Consider the following 16,572-nt stretch of genomic DNA (forward strand, 5'->3'; position numbering starts at 1 on the left):
AAAATTAAAAAAAAAAATTTGTCCCTGATTTAGCTTTAATCCTCAGTGGGAGAAATAACTGTAATTATGCTTGCCCTCCCTACCTCACGGGCTTCAGGTGAGGATTAACAAAGGCAACAGATGCGAGAATAATGTAAACTTAAAGCATTATTTTTTTTCTCTGTACTATTTTTCCCTGCGGGTTGATTCTAGATCCGGGTATTTTTCCTGGTGTTCTTTCTGACATCGTTTCATCTAAGGATCTCCTAAATCTCTCCGCTTTCACTAAGCTCTACCCACATGTATTTCAGTTTCTCAAACTCATCCCTGGCTCAGGGCCTTTGCTCTGTTGCTTTTTCTGGATGGCCCCCTTTATTATCCTATTATTTTTCACATATTTTATTTATTTATTTAGGCTACACCTGCAGTATGTGGAAATTCCCCGGGGCCAGAAATGGAACCCCTCACCACAGCAGTGACAACAGCAGATCCCTCACCCACGGAGCCACCAGGGGACCCCCCTTCATAGCTCTTAGCACAGCTTATAATTATATAGTTCATGTTACCATTCATTTCATGTGAGGGTTCCCAGCTAGACTTCCTATCACATGTGAGTAGAGGCTACATCTATTTTGCTTCCCATGAAATCTGGCACACAGTGGACTCTGAATAAATATTTTTTGAACAAATGAACAAGTAAGTCCTTAGACTATATCATCCAAATCAAAAGTCGAATCACAGAATTCTCATTGCGGCGCAACGGGAACGAATCTGACTAGGAACTATGAGGTTGTGGGTTCGATCCCTGGCCTCACTCAGTGGGTTAAGGATCTGGCATTGACATGAGCTGTGGTGTAGGTTGCAGGCACACCTCAGATCTGGCGTTGCTGTGGCTGTGGTGTAGGCTGGCAGCTGTAGCTCCAATTCAACCTTTAGCCTGGGAACCTCCATATGCATACACAAGTGCAGCCCTAAAAAGAAAAAAAAAAAAAGTTGAATCACATGTTCTAATACATTATTTCAGTTGATCAATTCACATTAAAAAGTTTGATCAAAGTGTCTACATAAAATTGCATTTAGTTTTATGTCGTTTTGGTTTTCTTTGGGGTTTTTTTTAGGGCCACACCTGTAACATATGGAAGTTCCCAGGCTAGGGGTCAAATCAGACTGCAGCTGCTGGCTTACACCACACCACAGCAACACCAGATGGGAGCCACAACTGCAACCTAAACCACAGCTCATGTCGATGCCAGATCCTTAACCCACTGAATGGGGGGCCTGGGATCAAACCTACATCTTTGTGGATACTAGTCAGGTTCGTTACTGCTGAGCAACAACAGGAACTTCTAGTTTTATGTTTAAAAAACTGTTTTTATTGTGCAAATACACGAAAAGAAATGCAAAATTCAATAAACATACTATCAGTGAAATTTTTCATTGAAACCCAGACAGCCTTAGAAAATTCAAGTTGCATAATTGCCATATATACAAAGCAGGGAAGCCAAGGCTCAAATTCTGCCCTTTCCCTAAAGTGTGAGCAAGTTTTTTTTCCTGGCCCCAGGACACCCGGGACATCAAATGACTGACTGACTGAATTAAATTGATGATTTCACACAGAAAAAAATATTCAAAACTTTAAAGTACTACCACTACAACCTGAAACCACACCAGACAACTATATTTCTGGGTCACCTGTTTTGATGATTTTTTTTACACAAAATCCTTAATGTTTGAGGAGCTATAGCACCATAGTTAAAGAGTATGGGCTCTGGAGTTAGTGAGTCTAGGTTCAAATCCCAGCTGCTTCACTTCTAGCTGTGTGACCCCGGACAAGTTACTTAACTTTCTGATTCTATTTCCTTTTCTGTAAAGGGAGGTTCATAATAGTTTTCAGAGGGGTATTATGAAGATTGAATGAGATAATTTCTGAAGAGCTGCTTCATAGCACAGTGCCTGGCACACACTAAGACTAGATAAATGTTCAAGATGAGATGATAAATATTAAGAATGCTAAATTCCTGTCTCAGATAACACTTCTATCTCCATTGCTGCGTGATAAGAACCATACATTAGGCTTATAGTTACAATTTAATCAGTTACCCTGGAGAGGGGAGTGTTTCTCCTCAAACTCAACTGTTGCGCTGTGACTTCTGATTAAAAGCAAGTATCATTGCTGAGTCCTGTAAAAGGACCCCCCAGCTGACAAGCCTGCACACTCTGTTTCTGCAAAGATGTCACGACTCCTCTGAAATCATCTTTACCCCATCTAGTTATTCATTGTTAGCGCAATGATAAGCACGGTTGTACAGCGTGCATTCATGCAAGTTCAGAAAGTTGTCCTGTTTCCAACAGCCTGGCTGAACAAAAGGTCACAGAAAAGTGGCCCCAGCCCTCAAGAAGTTTACAGTAGACTCAGGGAGACAAAATGAACACACATAAGTCACATACAACAGAAGACAGCTTAGAATCATGGAGGACTAAATAACGAAGCAGAGACCAGACTCGCAGGAATTCACAAGTGCAGAGAAGGGAAGAAGGCCAGGGCTCTAAAGGATGGTTTCAGAGCAGAGGCATTGGAGTTCCTGTCATGGCTCAGCGGTAATGTACCCGACTAGTATTCTTGAGGACACAGGTTCGATCCCTAGCCTCACTCAGTGGGTTAAGGATCAGGCATTGCTGTGAGCTGTGGTGTAGGTCCAAGATGCAGGTCGGATCCCTCGTTGCCGTGGCTGTGGTATAGGCCAGCAGCTACAGCTCTAATTTGACCCCTGGCCTGGGAACCTCCATATACTACAGGTGTGGCCCTAAAAAGAAAAAAAAAAAAAGGTGCAGAGGCATGGACTTGAGTTGGCCACAAATGTGAGTGCAAATCCTTCTACTTACCACAATAGACTTGGAGCTTTGGAGGCAAATATGGTATTTTAATCATCTTTATGTTTCAAGGCACTAGCCTCAACAGAAGGAGGAAAAAAAGGAGGAAATTTAGGAGGGAAGTAGAAGGAAAAAGATGGAAGAGAAAGAAAAGGAGAATGTGTAGTTCCTGTCGTGGCGCAGGGGTTAACGAATCCGACTAGAAACCATGAGGTTGCGGGTTTGATCCCTGGCCTTGCTTAGTGGGTTAAGTATCTGGCGTTGCTGTGAGCTGTGGTGTAAGTTGCAGACACGGCTCGGATCTGGTGTTGCTGTGGCTGTGGCGTAGGCCGGCAGCTGCAGCTCCGATTAGACCCCTAGGGAACCTCCATATGCCATGAGAGCGGCCCTAGAAACACCAAAAAGCCAAAAAAAAAAAAAGAAAAAAAAGAAAAGGAGAATGTGCCCATGACCCCACCTTGGGGTCACCCTCTCCACCCCCACCTCGAACCTCACCCTCCAAGAGACTCCAGGTTCCCAGATGCGTCTTCTGTTTTCAGTTTTGTTCCTGCCATTCCCTTTGCTTGAATTAAAGCAGAACATTTTGATGCCAAGAACAAAATATAAAAATATCAGAGTTCCCATCATGGTGCAGCCGAAATGAATCTGACTAGGATCCCTGAGGATGCAGGTTCAATCCCTGGCCCCTCTCAGTGGCTTAAGGATCCGACGTTGCTGTGAGCTGTGGCATAGGTCCAAGAGGCGGCTTGGAACCGGCATTGCTGTGGCTGTGGCGTAGGCCTGTAACTACAGCTCTGAGTCGACCCCTAGCCTGGGAACCTTCATATGCCGAGGGTTCGGCCCTAAAAAAAAAAAAAGCAAAAAAAAGTCATGTACGCAAAGCAAAAAAAAAAAATTATTGAACACCCACCATATGCCAAGCGCTATTGTAGGCCTAGAGATACAGAGATACAGGCACAATAAAACCTCCTCTTCTTGTGGCCTCTCCTTCAAATGGTAACACATACATACATAAATACATCATTTTAATTTTTAGATAAATGGTAAAATGCTATACATAGTGTCCCCCCCCCAACCCCCTTTTAGGGCCTCACCCGGGGCTTATGGAAGTTCCCAAGCTAGGGGGTCAAATCCAAGCGGTAGCTGCTGGCCTACACCACAGGATATGAACAGCATCTGCACCTACACCGCAATGCCAAATTCTTAACCCACTGAGCAAGGCCAGGGATCGAACCCACTTCCTCATGGATACTAGTCGAGTTCTGAACCCACCGAGTCACGAGGGGAACTCCCCATATTGCCTTTATACATGCATCCTGGAGAACTTTCCATGTCAGGACACCTAGATTTGCCATTCCTCTTCTGAACTGCTGTCTAGTATTCTACATTATAGATGTTCCCTGGTTTTTTTAAACTATCCCCTCCAGGAGTTCCTCTTGGCTCAGTGGAAACAAATCTGACTAGCATCCATGAGGGTGCAGGTTTGATCCCTGGCCTCGCCCATTGGGGTAAAGATCTGGTGTTGCCGTGAGCTGTGGTATAAATCGCAGACGTGGCTCAGATACTGTGTTGCTGTGGCTATGGTGTAGGCTGGCAGCTGCAGCTCTGATTCAATCCCTAGCCTGGGAACCTCCATATGCTGTGGGTGCGGATCTAAAAAAATTGAAGTAAAAAAATATATAAGTTATCCCCGCCAGGTACACATTTAGGTTTATGTCAATCTGGGTTACAAGCCCTGGAAACTGACTTTGGCTAACATAGCAGAAACTGGATTTGCTGGGAAGGATGCCCGGCTCAAGGACTGGCAGAAAGAAAGGGGGCTAGAGAGCTGGAAACCCAGCCAGGGTAATGGGCCATGTGACTCTCAGCACAGTCACCCCTCTGCTGATTTCTCACCTACCCTACGGTCTCCTTGCCACCCCCAGGAGAGGCAGAGTTGTTGGGAAGAACATCTGATTGGCTGGGCCGATGTCACTTTCTTCTACCTTTCTACCTAGGGGACAGCTCTGTCTCCCAACAAAGCTCTCCCAGTGGAGAATGCCCTGCAAAAATGGAAACAAATCGAAGGACAAATGTGTGCTACAAATCATTCTCATTTTTTTTTTTTCTTCCTGGGGCACCTAGTCATTCTGGGCTGGGGCAAAGCTTAACCCTTCACTTCACACTTAAGATTCCACACGCCTGAAAAAAAAAAAAAACTGTCGGAGTTCCCAGTGTGGCTCAGTGGTTAACGATCCCGACTAGTATCCATGAGGATGCAGGTTCGATCCCTGGCCTCGCTCAGTGGAGTAAGGATCCAGCGCTGCATGAGCTAGGGTGTAGTTTGCAGACGATGTTCAGATCTGGTGTTGCCGTGAGCTGTGGTGTAGGTCACAGACAGGGCTCGGATCCAGTGTTGCTGTGGCTATGGCGTAGGCTGGCAGCTATATTCAACCCCTAGCCTGGGAACCTCCATATGACGGGGGTGTGGCCCTAAAAAGATAGAAAAAAAAGAAAAGAAAACTGTCCAGGAGCTCTCTTGTGGCGCAGCAGGTTAAGGATCTGGCGTTGTCACTTCAGCAGCCTGAGTTGCTACTGTGGCTCGGGTTTGATCCCTAACCCCAACCACATGCCACAAGGGAGGCCAGAAAAAGGGAGGGAGGAAGAAAACTGTCCAGTTGTGTTGCGGGATTCACGATTGGTGGAGGGACATGGGACTCAGTGAGGTGAAGGAAAGAGGGACCAGTTCTGCGTGGCTAAAAATGACCAAGTTCAGGGCTGGAACCCCGAAGTAAAAGTTCTGGAGGTCATTTTCCCCAGCCAGGAGAACAAGCTGGGAAACAGCCAGGTCAGTGGCCAGAGGCTGGCAAGGAGCATGCGCAGTCCCGCAGCGTTTGGGCTTGGCAGTCACCATTTGTCAAGCTCTGGGCTCAGTGCTGGCACTTGAATGAGCCATGAATCTTTCCCTCGGGAAGCTCAGACTGTAGCTGGAGGGCAAGGGGGCCAGTCAGTCTAGGTCACAGCAGAGGCAAGGACCAAACTTTCTGAAAGCTTGAAGGTACCAGGCCTGGCAAGGGGCCAGGTCTGACGGAAGCAGCTGTGGTTCTGAGTCTGGCAGGAGTGAGTTGAAAGGCCTGCAATGTGACCAAATCAATGTTTTTTTTTGGTTTTTTTGTTTTTTTGTTTTGTTTTGTTTTGTTTTTTTGCTTTTTAGGGCCGCACTCACACCATATGAAGGTTCCTAGGTTAGGGATCGAATTGGAGCTACAGCTGCCAATCTCTACCACAGCCACAGCAACATAGCATCCAAGCCATGTCTGCAACCTATACCACAGCTCACGGCAACACCGAATCCTTAACCCACTGAGCGAGGTCAGGAATCGAAACTGCAACCTCGTGGTTCCTAGTCAGATTCGTTTCCGCTGTGCCACAACGGGAACTCCCCAACCAGATCATTTTGAACTGGAATCTCTCTGGACCTCTAATCAAAAACACCTCAGGAGCTCCTGTCGTGGTGCAGTGGAAATGAATTCAATCCTGGTCTCAATCAATGGGTTAAGGATCTGGTGTTGCCATGAGCAGACGTGGCTTGGATCCTGTATTGCTGTGGCTGTGGCATAGGCCTACCTACAGCTGTAGCTCTGATTTGGCCCCGAGCCTGGGAACCTCCATATGCCACAGGTGCAGCCCTGAAAAGCCAAAAAACAAAAACAAAAACAAAAACAAAAAACCACCTCAGACCTCAGGCTGGGAAGCCCCAGGTGCTGATGGTAAGTTTCAAAGCAGCAAGACACATGTGATGTTCAGGAATGGGCCGGTACATCCTGAACTCACTGTGCTGAGTGTTATCTCCACCATCATGTGAGTCGAAGCCTGGAGGGATCTTTTTTTCTGCCACTATAAGCCATTCTAATGGAGGTTGTTTGGGTATAGAGAGAAATTCTGCACATAAAAATCTCTATAGCTACAGGGTGAAGGTCAGAAAAAGGCCTCAAGTCTCCCCCCACCTCTCCTCTCTAGACAGGAGCCTCCATAGTCAGCTTCAAAGAGACTCCCAATCAAAATCAGAAAGTAAACATATGCCATGAGTATGCCCCTAAAAAGACAAAAGCCAAAAAAAAAAGAAAAGAGGAGTTCCCATCGTGGCTTAGTGGAAACAAATCTGAGTAGTAACCATGAGGACACAGGTTCGATCCCTGGCCTCACTCAGTGGTTTAAGGATCCGGCATTGGCATGAGCTGTGGTGTAGGTCGCAGATATGGTTCAGATCCTGAGTTGCTGAGGCTATGGCATAGGCCAGCGACTACAGCACTGATTCAACCCCTAGCCTGGGAACTTCCATATGGCATGGGTACAGCCCTCAAAATACAAAAAAAAAAAAAAAAAAAAGGAAGGAAAGAAGGAAGAAAGAAAGAAAGAGAGGAAAGGAAATTTACTTTAGCCCCTGCACCCCGCCATGGGCCTCTGCAGTCATCCTCAGTCACAGGATCCATCTTCTCTCATGGACACAGAGAGAGGGCCGCCTTGCTCATTCATTCACACTTCAGTGTGAATTAAATCCAGAGCTACCTCTTCTGGAACATGTAAATTTAAAGGACCAATTTAATAGTGAAATAAAAGGCCTGTTGCCTAGTTAAAATAATTTACACAATCGTGTGGATTAGGAAGCATGAAAACCTTCTGGGGACTCAATAAGTCTGTCTCAGATTACTGTTTTACATTTGCTGCATTCCTGGATTTGTTTATATGACTGATTAGTTTTGGCTTCTCCCACTGGACTACAAGTTCTATGGGTTAAGGACTATATTTGGTCTTGCTTATTCAATTATTTAGTGAATGAATAAAGCGACAAAATGAATCAAGTAAATCAAAGAAGTAGTAAGTGAAAACAGTGGAGTTCTTTGGGCCATATGGAAAACTACATCCCACTTACTGGACAAGGGGTTTTTGTGTTTTTTTCATTTTGGGGTTTTTTTTTTTTTTTTTTTTTTTTTGCTGCACCCAGCATCTTTTTAAGGGGTCTTCTGCTCCCTCATCCTCAGTATGATCTGGGTGGCACTGACACTTCCTCTGGCTCTAGAGATGGGCAAATAACTCTGGCCACTCAGAGGGCCCTCTGGATGAGGATCTTAGAGTTTAGACCAGTCCAAGTAAGTTCAGAAAGGAAGTAAGAGCCCCATTAAGGGAACTGAATGGGGTGGGAGGGCAGAGGGCAGAAGGACGCACTGCCTCTTGGAGCAGGTTTGTAGCTGGAACAAGGAAGATTTAGATGGGTAGAGACTGGGGGGATGGCATTGTCTGCACAAAGACGGGACCAAACCTGCGAGACCAGAACATGTTAGGTGCACGTGGAAGCTGGCAAGGGACTGCTGACAGGAGTAAAGGGCTTCTGTGGGGATCAAGATAAGGTTGGAAGGCGTTCCCGTCGTGGCACAGAGGAAACAAATCCTACTAGGAACCATGATGTTGCAGGTTCGATCCCTGGCCTTGTTCACTGGTTTAAGAATCTGGCGTTGCCATGAGCTGTGGTGTAGGTCGGATCTACTGTTGCTGTGGCTGTGGCGTAGGCCGGCAGCAACAGCTCCAATTCAACCCCTAGCCTGGGAACCTCCATATGCTGCAGCCCTAAAAAGCAAAATAAATAAATAAATAAATAAATAAATAAGGTTGGAAGAGTGAACCAAGGCCAGGTCTCTGAGTTCCGGATACTATGTTAAGAAGCTGGGGGTTGGAAGTCCCCTTGCAGCACAGCAGGTTAAGGATCTGGCATTGCTGCAACAGCGACGCAGGTCACAGCTGCGCCACGGATTCAATCCCTGATCCGGGAACCGGGAACTTCCATATTCCACAGGTACAGCCAAAAAAAAAAAAAAAAACAAGCAAACGAAAACAATGAGATCTCTTGTGGCTCAGCAGGTTAAGAATTTGGTGTTGTGGAGTTCCCGTCGTGGCTCAGTGGTTAACGAATCCTACTAGGAACCATGAGGTTGCTGGTTCGATCCCTGGCCTCACTCAGTCGGTTAAGGATCCGGCGTTGCCGTGAGCTGTGGTGTAGACCGCAGACACAGCTCGGATCCCGTGTTGCTGTGGCTCTGGCGTAGGCCAGTGACTACGGCTCTGATTCGACCCGTAGCCTGGGAACCTCCATATGCTGCGGGAACAGCCCAAGAAATGGCAAAAACAAACAAACAAAAAAAAAGAATCTGGTGTTGTTACTCAGCAGCTTGGGTCGCTGCTCCGGCCCAGGTTCATCCCTGGCCGGGGAACTTCGACATGAAGAGGGTGCACCAAAAAGAAAAAGAAAAAGCAAAAGAAGCTGAGAGTTTTACTCAGGAGGTAATGTGCACCTATTCAGAGTGGGGGTGGTGGGTATCTGAGCAGGGTTGGGCATTAGGAAGCTGATCTGCCAGAAGAGTGGATTAAAGCGAAAGGGGCAGGGCCCAGACACAAGCTGCAGAGTCCTGTCAAGGAAACATGAAGGGCCCGGGCAACGGGACCAGAAATAGTGCATGACAACTGGCAGAGGCACTGAAGGAAAGAAACAGGCCTTGGGGAATAAGAACCAGGCAAAGTGAAAAGAGCAGATAGCAAAACCAGAATAACAACATCTAGGTGGTGGTTTGAGAAGGACAGGTTGTGGCATCAACCAAAACTGAGTTTGAATCCTGGCTCTGACACTGACTGTTAGTGTGATCTTGGACAAATTTTCTTTTTAGGGCCACACCCGCAGCATATGGAAGTTCCCAGGCTAGGGGTTGAATCAGAGCTACAGTTGCCGGCCTACCTCACAGCCACAGCCACAGCAATGCAGGATCCTTAACCTACTGAGCAAGGCCAGGGATCGAACCCGTGTCCTCATGGATGCTAGTCCCATTCGTTTCCCCTGAGTCACAAGGGGAGCTCCTCTAAGACATTTTCAACGTCTGCCTTCCAGGCGGTATGGTGGTATTTCCAGCTTCCTCAGCTACTACTCTACTGAGAGGTATTTAATAACTCATTAGCATCTCTGCATCTCACTGTGAATCCCCTAATCTCTTAAATTCTCTCAGTCCAAATCCATCCTCCCCAACCCACCCAGTTCCTAGAGCCTCCCTGCCTGGGAGCTGGGAGACAATGGAGGGAGTGGTAAAGGGCCAAGCCTGTGTCTGTTTTGCGATTCCGAGGCCCATGCTCAGGGATGCCGCTTGCCTCTAAAACAGTGGCAGGCCTCATCCCTGCCATAAAGTTTGAAATCCTCCACAGTGGGCAAGAATTCAGTCAGCCCACAGCAGACTGTCTACAGCTTTTCACGGGAGTATGAATCTGCGCAACTGCCCTGTCAGGCATTAGGCAAGAGGTCAGCAGGGTGCATGTACACTTCCTCCCTTCCTTCCCCAGAGTCAGCCCAGAGCCCCCCAGGTCCTGGGAGGTTTTCAAAGAAGTCACAAAAGTAATTGCCCCTTGGAGTTCCCGTTGTGGCTCAGTGGTTAAGGAATCCAACTAGGAACCATGAGGTTGCAGGTTTGATCCCTGGCCTCACTCAGTTGGTTAAGGATCCGGTGCTGCTGTGAGCTGCTGTGAAGGTCACAGACACAGTTGGGATCTAGCGTTGCTGTGGCTGTGGCATAGGCCACAGGCTGCTGCTCCAATTAGACCCCTAGCCTGGGAACCTCCATATGCTGTAAGTTTGGCCCTAAACAGCAAAATATAAAATAAAACAAAATAAAATAAAATAAAATAAAATAAAATAAAATAAAATAAAATAAAATAAAATAAAATAAAATAAAATAACAAAGCCTCAACAAACCAGGCAAAGAAGGGAATATCCCAAATCTGAGAAATGTCATCTGTGAAAACCCAGAGCAAACATCATATTTAATAATGAAAAACTAATTGCTTTTATTCAAGATCAGGGAAAAGATGAAGTTCCCATAGTGGCAGAGTGGTTAAAGAATCTGACTAGGAACCATGAGGTTGCAGGTTCGATTCCTGGCCCTGCTCAGTGGGTTAAGGACCAGGTGTTGCTATGAGCTGTGGTGTAGGTCACAGGCGTGGCTCGGATCCCGTGTTGCTGTGGCTCTGGCGTAGGCCGGCGGCTACAGCTCCAATTAGACCCTTAGCCTAGGAAGCTCCATATGCTGCGGGTACGGCCCTAGAAAAGGCAAAAAGACAACAACAACAAAACAAACAAACAAACAAAAAGATCAGGAAAAAGACAAGAATGTCTGCCCTCACCACTGCTATTCGGTGTTGTTCTAGAGGCTTTAACCAGAGCAATTAGAATAAAATAAGACATCCATTTTAACAATTTCCCGCTATCCCATCCTTCTCTAAAAGCTTGCTCATATATCAGCTTGGAACTGATCAACAAGACCCTTATTTCTATTTATCTGGATCTCTAGGCTCCAGTCTCTTACTAAATCATGTTACTCTCCTGCTCCATATTTTTTTTTTATTTTTTTATTTTTAAGGCCACACCTGGGCTTATGGAAGTTCTCAAGCTAGGGGGCCTAGGGGTTGAATAGGAGCTGCAGCTGCTGGCCTACACCACAGTCACAGCAACTTGGATCTCAGTGGCACCTACTGCCTACAAAGCAGCCTGCAGCAAGACAGGATTCTTAACCCACTGAGTGAGGCAGGGATCAAACCCACCTCCTCAAGGATATTAGTCAGGTTCTTAACCTGCTGAACCACAAGGGGAACTCTTCCTGCTCCATATTTTAAAGTAGCTCTCTACTGCCTGGTTTCTGTGTTTGTGTGTGCAGTGTTTTCTGGCTAATAGTTTTGCTCTGTTGTTTTTTTGGCCACAATTGGCAATAGGCATGCGTAAATTCCCTGGCTAAGTTCCCAGGAGCCAGGGATCTAACTGGTTCCACAGCAGTGACCCAAGTGGCTTCAGTGACGAGGCTGGATCCTTACCCCACTGCACTACAAGGGAATTCCTGTGGCTAACTGTTAAAACAGCTTTATTAACATATAACTTACATCATAAAATTCCCTCATTTTAATTTTTAATAAATTTACCAAGTTGTGCAACCATCACAGTTTTAGAATATTTCCATCACCTTGACACTATCCCTCTCCTGTAAAAGGCTGGTCCACCAATGGTCTACATGTAAGTGTAATGTGCAAGTTAGGCTTGAGGGACTTGGGATTTTGCATAAACCTCCAGGCAATACGACGGTAAAGGATCATTTTCCACCCCTCTTTCTTTTAAAAAATGAAATCTTGGTTACTCATTAAGCCAACCACGGTACCTTGAAGGGTTACGGTGGCCGTAACCTCTATTTCCATCCAAAGAACTGACCGTTTCCTCTCCTACTCCCCCTCAGAAAGGAGACTCCGCTACTGGGCTGAGGCATTCTTCTTAAAAGAACTTTCTAGCCCACAGCTTCTCCCAAGACGAGCAACCTCCTCTTCAGTAATGACAGCTCCAGTTCAGGTTCCCACATACCCATGCTCCCGATGGAAAAAGCATGAATCACGGGGCTTTCTCTGCCAATTCCCAATCCGCCACCGCCATCGTATCACAGGGTCCTTCGACCTCTCCGTCAGCCTCTTTTCCCTCATCTCCAGACAGATCTCTAACCTGACGCCTCTCCTAGCCACCACTCGCCTCACTTGCCTCGCCATCACTTCCCAAACGCTGGCATCTCGGACCTCAAAGGCGCAAATGCCAAAACTGGAAGAGTCGACGAGCCTAGAGAAGTGTGTAGGTGTGTGGCTGTAAGTGTATGTGCTAGTGCTAGTGTGTGTGGAAGAAACCAACGGAGTCCACGCTGGTGTCCATCTTCTGGCAATGCCAATCACGTCCGGTTAAGAGAGCGAGGACCTGCTCCCCAGTGCCCGCCGCAGGCAGAATTCAGGGCTGTGGAGCTCAGGGGTACCAAGGCTTCCCCTGTGCCCCTGCCCAGTGGGCGCTCCACCCCCAACTGGCACGGCGCACCCCCGCAGCTGCTCGGTGGTAGAGCCCGGCGGCTACGTCACCCATTGTTTACAAATCAACCGGAGCCGGTAGGATTCCGGCTCCCGCGGCTGCAGGCGCGCGGCGAGAGTGCCCAGCGGGCTCCAGCTTCAGCGTCTTCCCCAGCCCCGGCTCCGATCGCAGCACTGCTCCCCTCGCTGCCGCGGCCCACCGAACCCTACTGGCAGTCGAATCCCCAGCGACGCCGGCAGAGCTCCGGGAGCCCGCGCCGGGGACTATGCCGTGCCGGAGAGAGGAGGAAGAGGAAGCCGGCGAGGAAGAGGAGGAGGAGGAGGACAGCGTCCTCCTACTGGAACAGTCGGTGACGCTGGGCGGCTCGGGCGAGGTGGACCGGCTGGTGGCCCAGATCGGCGAGACGCTGCAGCTGGACGCCGCACAGGACCGCCCTGCCTCCCCGGGCGCTCCCCCGGGACCGCCGCTGCAGCCCCCGCGGCCCCTGGCAGCCGTGAGAGCGGAGAAGGCCCTAGCCACAGCTCTGCCGCCGCTTCTGCCGACCGGGTCGGCGGAGGCTGGGGGCCCGGCGCCCCCGGGGGCCCTGCGCTGCCCCCTCGGGGATCGCGGCCGCGTGCGGGGCCGGACTGCTCCCTACTTTGTGGCCGAGCTTGCCACAGGCCCCAGTGCTCTGTCCCCATTGCCCACTCAGCTTAGCCTTGATGGACCCTCGGGAGCGGACAAGCGGGGTGCCCCGCAGCCGCTGTCGGGCCCACGCCGGCGAGGATGGCTGCGGGGTGCCGCCGCCTCCCGCCGCCTGCAGCAGCGACGTGGGCCCCAGCCTCAAGCTCGCACCGGCGATGATGACCCGCACCGGCTTCTGCAGCAGCTCGTACTCTCGGGGAATCTCATCAAGGAGGCGGTGCGGAGGCTTCATTCGCGACGGCTGCAGTTACACGCAAAGCTTCCCCAACGCCCGCTCCTTGGCCCTCTGTCGGCCCCGGTGCATGAGCCCCCTTCGCCCCGCAGCCCTCGCGCGGCCTGCAGCGACCCTGGCGCGTCCGGGAGGAGGACGCAGCTCAGAACTGGCGACGGCGTTCTAGTCCCCGGCAGCTAACAGCCCGGGTGTGGCCTCAGCGCCAGCCTTTGCCTGGAGGGCAAGGGGTTCCCCTGAGGGCTGCATCCCTACTCTGACTGGCGAACTCGCGCTTTTGAAAGCGGGGAGATAACTCATGAAGACGAGGAATCGAAAAATAGCGAATATTTTCGCGGGGAACTGAGGTCGAAGGGCCAGATGTGGTTGAAAAGTAGGATTTAGTTGGTCCAACTTAAGGCAATTTACAGAGCCCACTCCAAGCTCACAGTCAATAGGACTCCTTATTTGGCGTGACCAGTCCTGGTGGCACGGCGTGCAGTTCCACGCAGCCTCTCGGGGTCCTCTGGCCCAGCGACCATGTCGCCACAGCCCACGATTCTCAGGGTCGCCGAGCACCTGAACGAGGGGGGATGACCTCAGTTCCTTGATTTACCTTTCTAGGGCTGGTTCCTGATCCACTTTGGGGAAGGGGAACACGAGTAGATAATTTCAGAGTACCTCAAACTGCCAGACTTGAACATTTACGACACTTAAAACTCATCTCGTGTGTTTTGGGGTGCTGGTTCCTAATCTAAAACACGCGGCACCGGGAAAAGGACCCTTTCGGAAATTGAATAGGAGTAACCTTTTCTCCGCCCCCACTTAGCAGCGGCAGCGGTTCTCAGAGCGGTGGGGGAAGGGGGTTGCGTCCGGGATGCTGAGGTGAAGTGGGGGCGAGCGGTGCTGGGGAAAAGGGAGGGCGAGGCGCGGAGTGAACCCTCAGTCCTCTCAAAAGTGTATTTTCGCAGCCTGACCGCCCCTCCTTGGGTTCAAGGTCACTGTTTCCTGGGCGCACGTGAGATTGCGGGGCTCCAGCAGGGCAGAGAGTTGCCTGGTTCCGCCTGTACTCGGGGTAGAGCGCGGTGTTTTGCAAGTGCTGAAGTCTCCTGAGGACACGCGTACCCGCTGCCACCGCGTGTGTAGGGAGTCGGCGACGCGCTGGGCTCTGGTGCCTCCGGCGGGCGGCCGCGCCCCGAGTTATCACGGAAACTGCCCGGAGACAGGGCCTCGGGTACCTCCTCTTCCCCTCGGCCTTGCTGTACTACTCAAGCTGGTGGCGCTGGCGCTCCTGGGGGCCCAGGCTGGAGGCTGGGGAGACGCCACGTGACGGGGCACTCCAGGGACACACAGCCTAGCGCAGCAGCTTATAATGGGCTCTCGGGGCCGTTTGCAATAACAGCTGCAATTCCCTGGGTAGATGGAGTTGATTTCCTCCTCTGCCCCTCCCCCAGCCATGCCAGCTCGCCTTTGTAAGCGAAGGAAACCGAGTAGAAAATGTGACCCTCCAAATGGAGAAGCTGCGGGCTTTGCCATTGTGAACCTGGGGAAGTGCTTGGGACATAACTGTTCCCTCAGTCCGAAGGGTCCAAGACCATATTGTTGGTGTTTTAGTTTAAGATTCAATGGCGTGTTCATCATCCAGATGTGGCTATTGACCTACCTACACTTCGCACCGGAGTGTCTGGAATCGTGGCTATCCTGATTATAGGATGTTAAGTTAACTGAAATATCTGTTTTTAATAAATGCGTTGGATTTTTGTTTGGCTTTCTTTCATACTTGTCCTCCGTGTGAAAGATGTACAGAACACATTTCTCTGATCTCCATAAACATGAAAACACTTGAAATCCTTGTCAGCCTGGCTTGTGGATGGTAATTAGAGCGCCTTTGTGTCTGAACAGCTCACTAGTTAGACAGGGTCTGCGCAGCTGGGTGTGTATTGGTGCTAGCATGAAATTAAATGAAAGCGAGGTCAGGTTTTGGACCAATCCCATTCACTAAAACCTTAGAGCCTTCTAGACTACTTGTCAGTGCTGGAGATGTTTTATGAAGCGGCCTCTGTATTAGCAAAGGACATCAGATTAGTCCCTGCAGACTGGGAGGCTTATCACTTTTTTTTCTTTCTACTGTGGTCATTAAGTGCACTTGTCCCACAAGGTGGCCCTTTGGGCTGGGGCAGCTCTTGGTTAGGGGCTGCTCAGGATGCAAACCTGGTGGGAAAGGGGCCTGGAGGTATAAAAGGACTCCTCTTTTTGCCCTTGGCATGTTCATTCTCTCCCCAAGCAGTTGTGTTCCCTGCCCCTCCTGTTTTCAGTTACTTCAGTCTGATCTCCCCCTCCCCCACAGGAAGGAGCCACACTGGGCAACAGGGTATCCAGGGTCCGAGTCTCCGTGTTGAATGGGGACCTTGGACAAGTTGCTCAACCTCTGCGGGCTTTGGCTTCCTTATCTTTACAACAGATGGGACGTGTGATGATGGCAAAAAGGGCTCCTTGTGACTGGCACGCACTAGAGATGAAGAGTCTAATTCCTCCTCTTCCTTCCAGGAACTGTCCTCGGTTTCTCATGAAACAAGGGCATGCCGTGATTCTGAAAGTGCTTTCTGGATGGACTGCTGTACGGTTTAGTCCTGATCTCCTAACTCCCTTTTGGTCTCAATGCCTGTGGTTTATGCCTCCCCATTCCCTCTCCAAATACACACACAGTCCTTCGTGGTCTCTGGAACACATCTCGCCAGCCATTTCCCACAACCTGCCCAGGAAGGGTTGTGGGGGACTCCGTTCAGTGCCAGCCAGCAAGGGACTGGTGACTGTGGAGGCTCTACCACTGAGGAAGGGTGGCCTCCAACAATGCAGGGGGGCTACACCTGTGGGCACTGAGCAGAGGAAAGCTGTCAGGTGCTGACTTCCCCTGGCACTGGAGGAACCCTGAGGT

At 49.6% G+C, this 16,572-nt stretch overlaps 1 protein-coding gene and 1 long non-coding RNA gene across 3 annotated transcripts in view; one reads left to right on the top strand and one right to left on the bottom strand.

Moving 5' to 3' along the window:
* Positions 1–12,530, bottom strand: part of ARHGAP19 (Rho GTPase activating protein 19) — a 73,182-nt gene extending 60,652 nt beyond the window's left edge. For both annotated transcript variants that reach the window (XR_002338333.2, XR_002338332.2), the window contains exon 1: positions 12,263–12,530. This is a non-coding gene — a long non-coding RNA (Rho GTPase activating protein 19). The remainder of the gene's footprint in view (positions 1–12,262) is intronic.
* A 286-nt stretch (positions 12,531–12,816) lies between these two features.
* Positions 12,817–15,398, top strand: FRAT1 (FRAT regulator of WNT signaling pathway 1). Its single transcript, XM_021072328.2, has one exon. It carries the CDS (start codon positions 13,011–13,013, stop codon positions 13,839–13,841), a length of 831 nt encoding a protein of 276 aa, XP_020927987.2. The 5' UTR covers positions 12,817–13,010; the 3' UTR covers positions 13,842–15,398.
* Positions 15,399–16,572: the final 1,174 nt, after the last annotated feature.

This window comes from Sus scrofa, chromosome 14, assembly GCF_054392235.1.
Source record: "Sus scrofa isolate SSC_HxYL_T2T_F1_AM1 chromosome 14, Sscrofa_HxYL_maternal_Yorkshire_Landrace_v2.0, whole genome shotgun sequence".
Taxonomy (NCBI): Eukaryota; Metazoa; Chordata; class Mammalia; order Artiodactyla; family Suidae; genus Sus; species Sus scrofa.

Coding starts and splice junctions, on each gene's coding strand:
- FRAT1 (XM_021072328.2), top strand. CDS start 13,011: ATGCCGTGCCGGAGAGAGGAGGAAGAGGAAGCCGGCGAGGAAGAGGAG.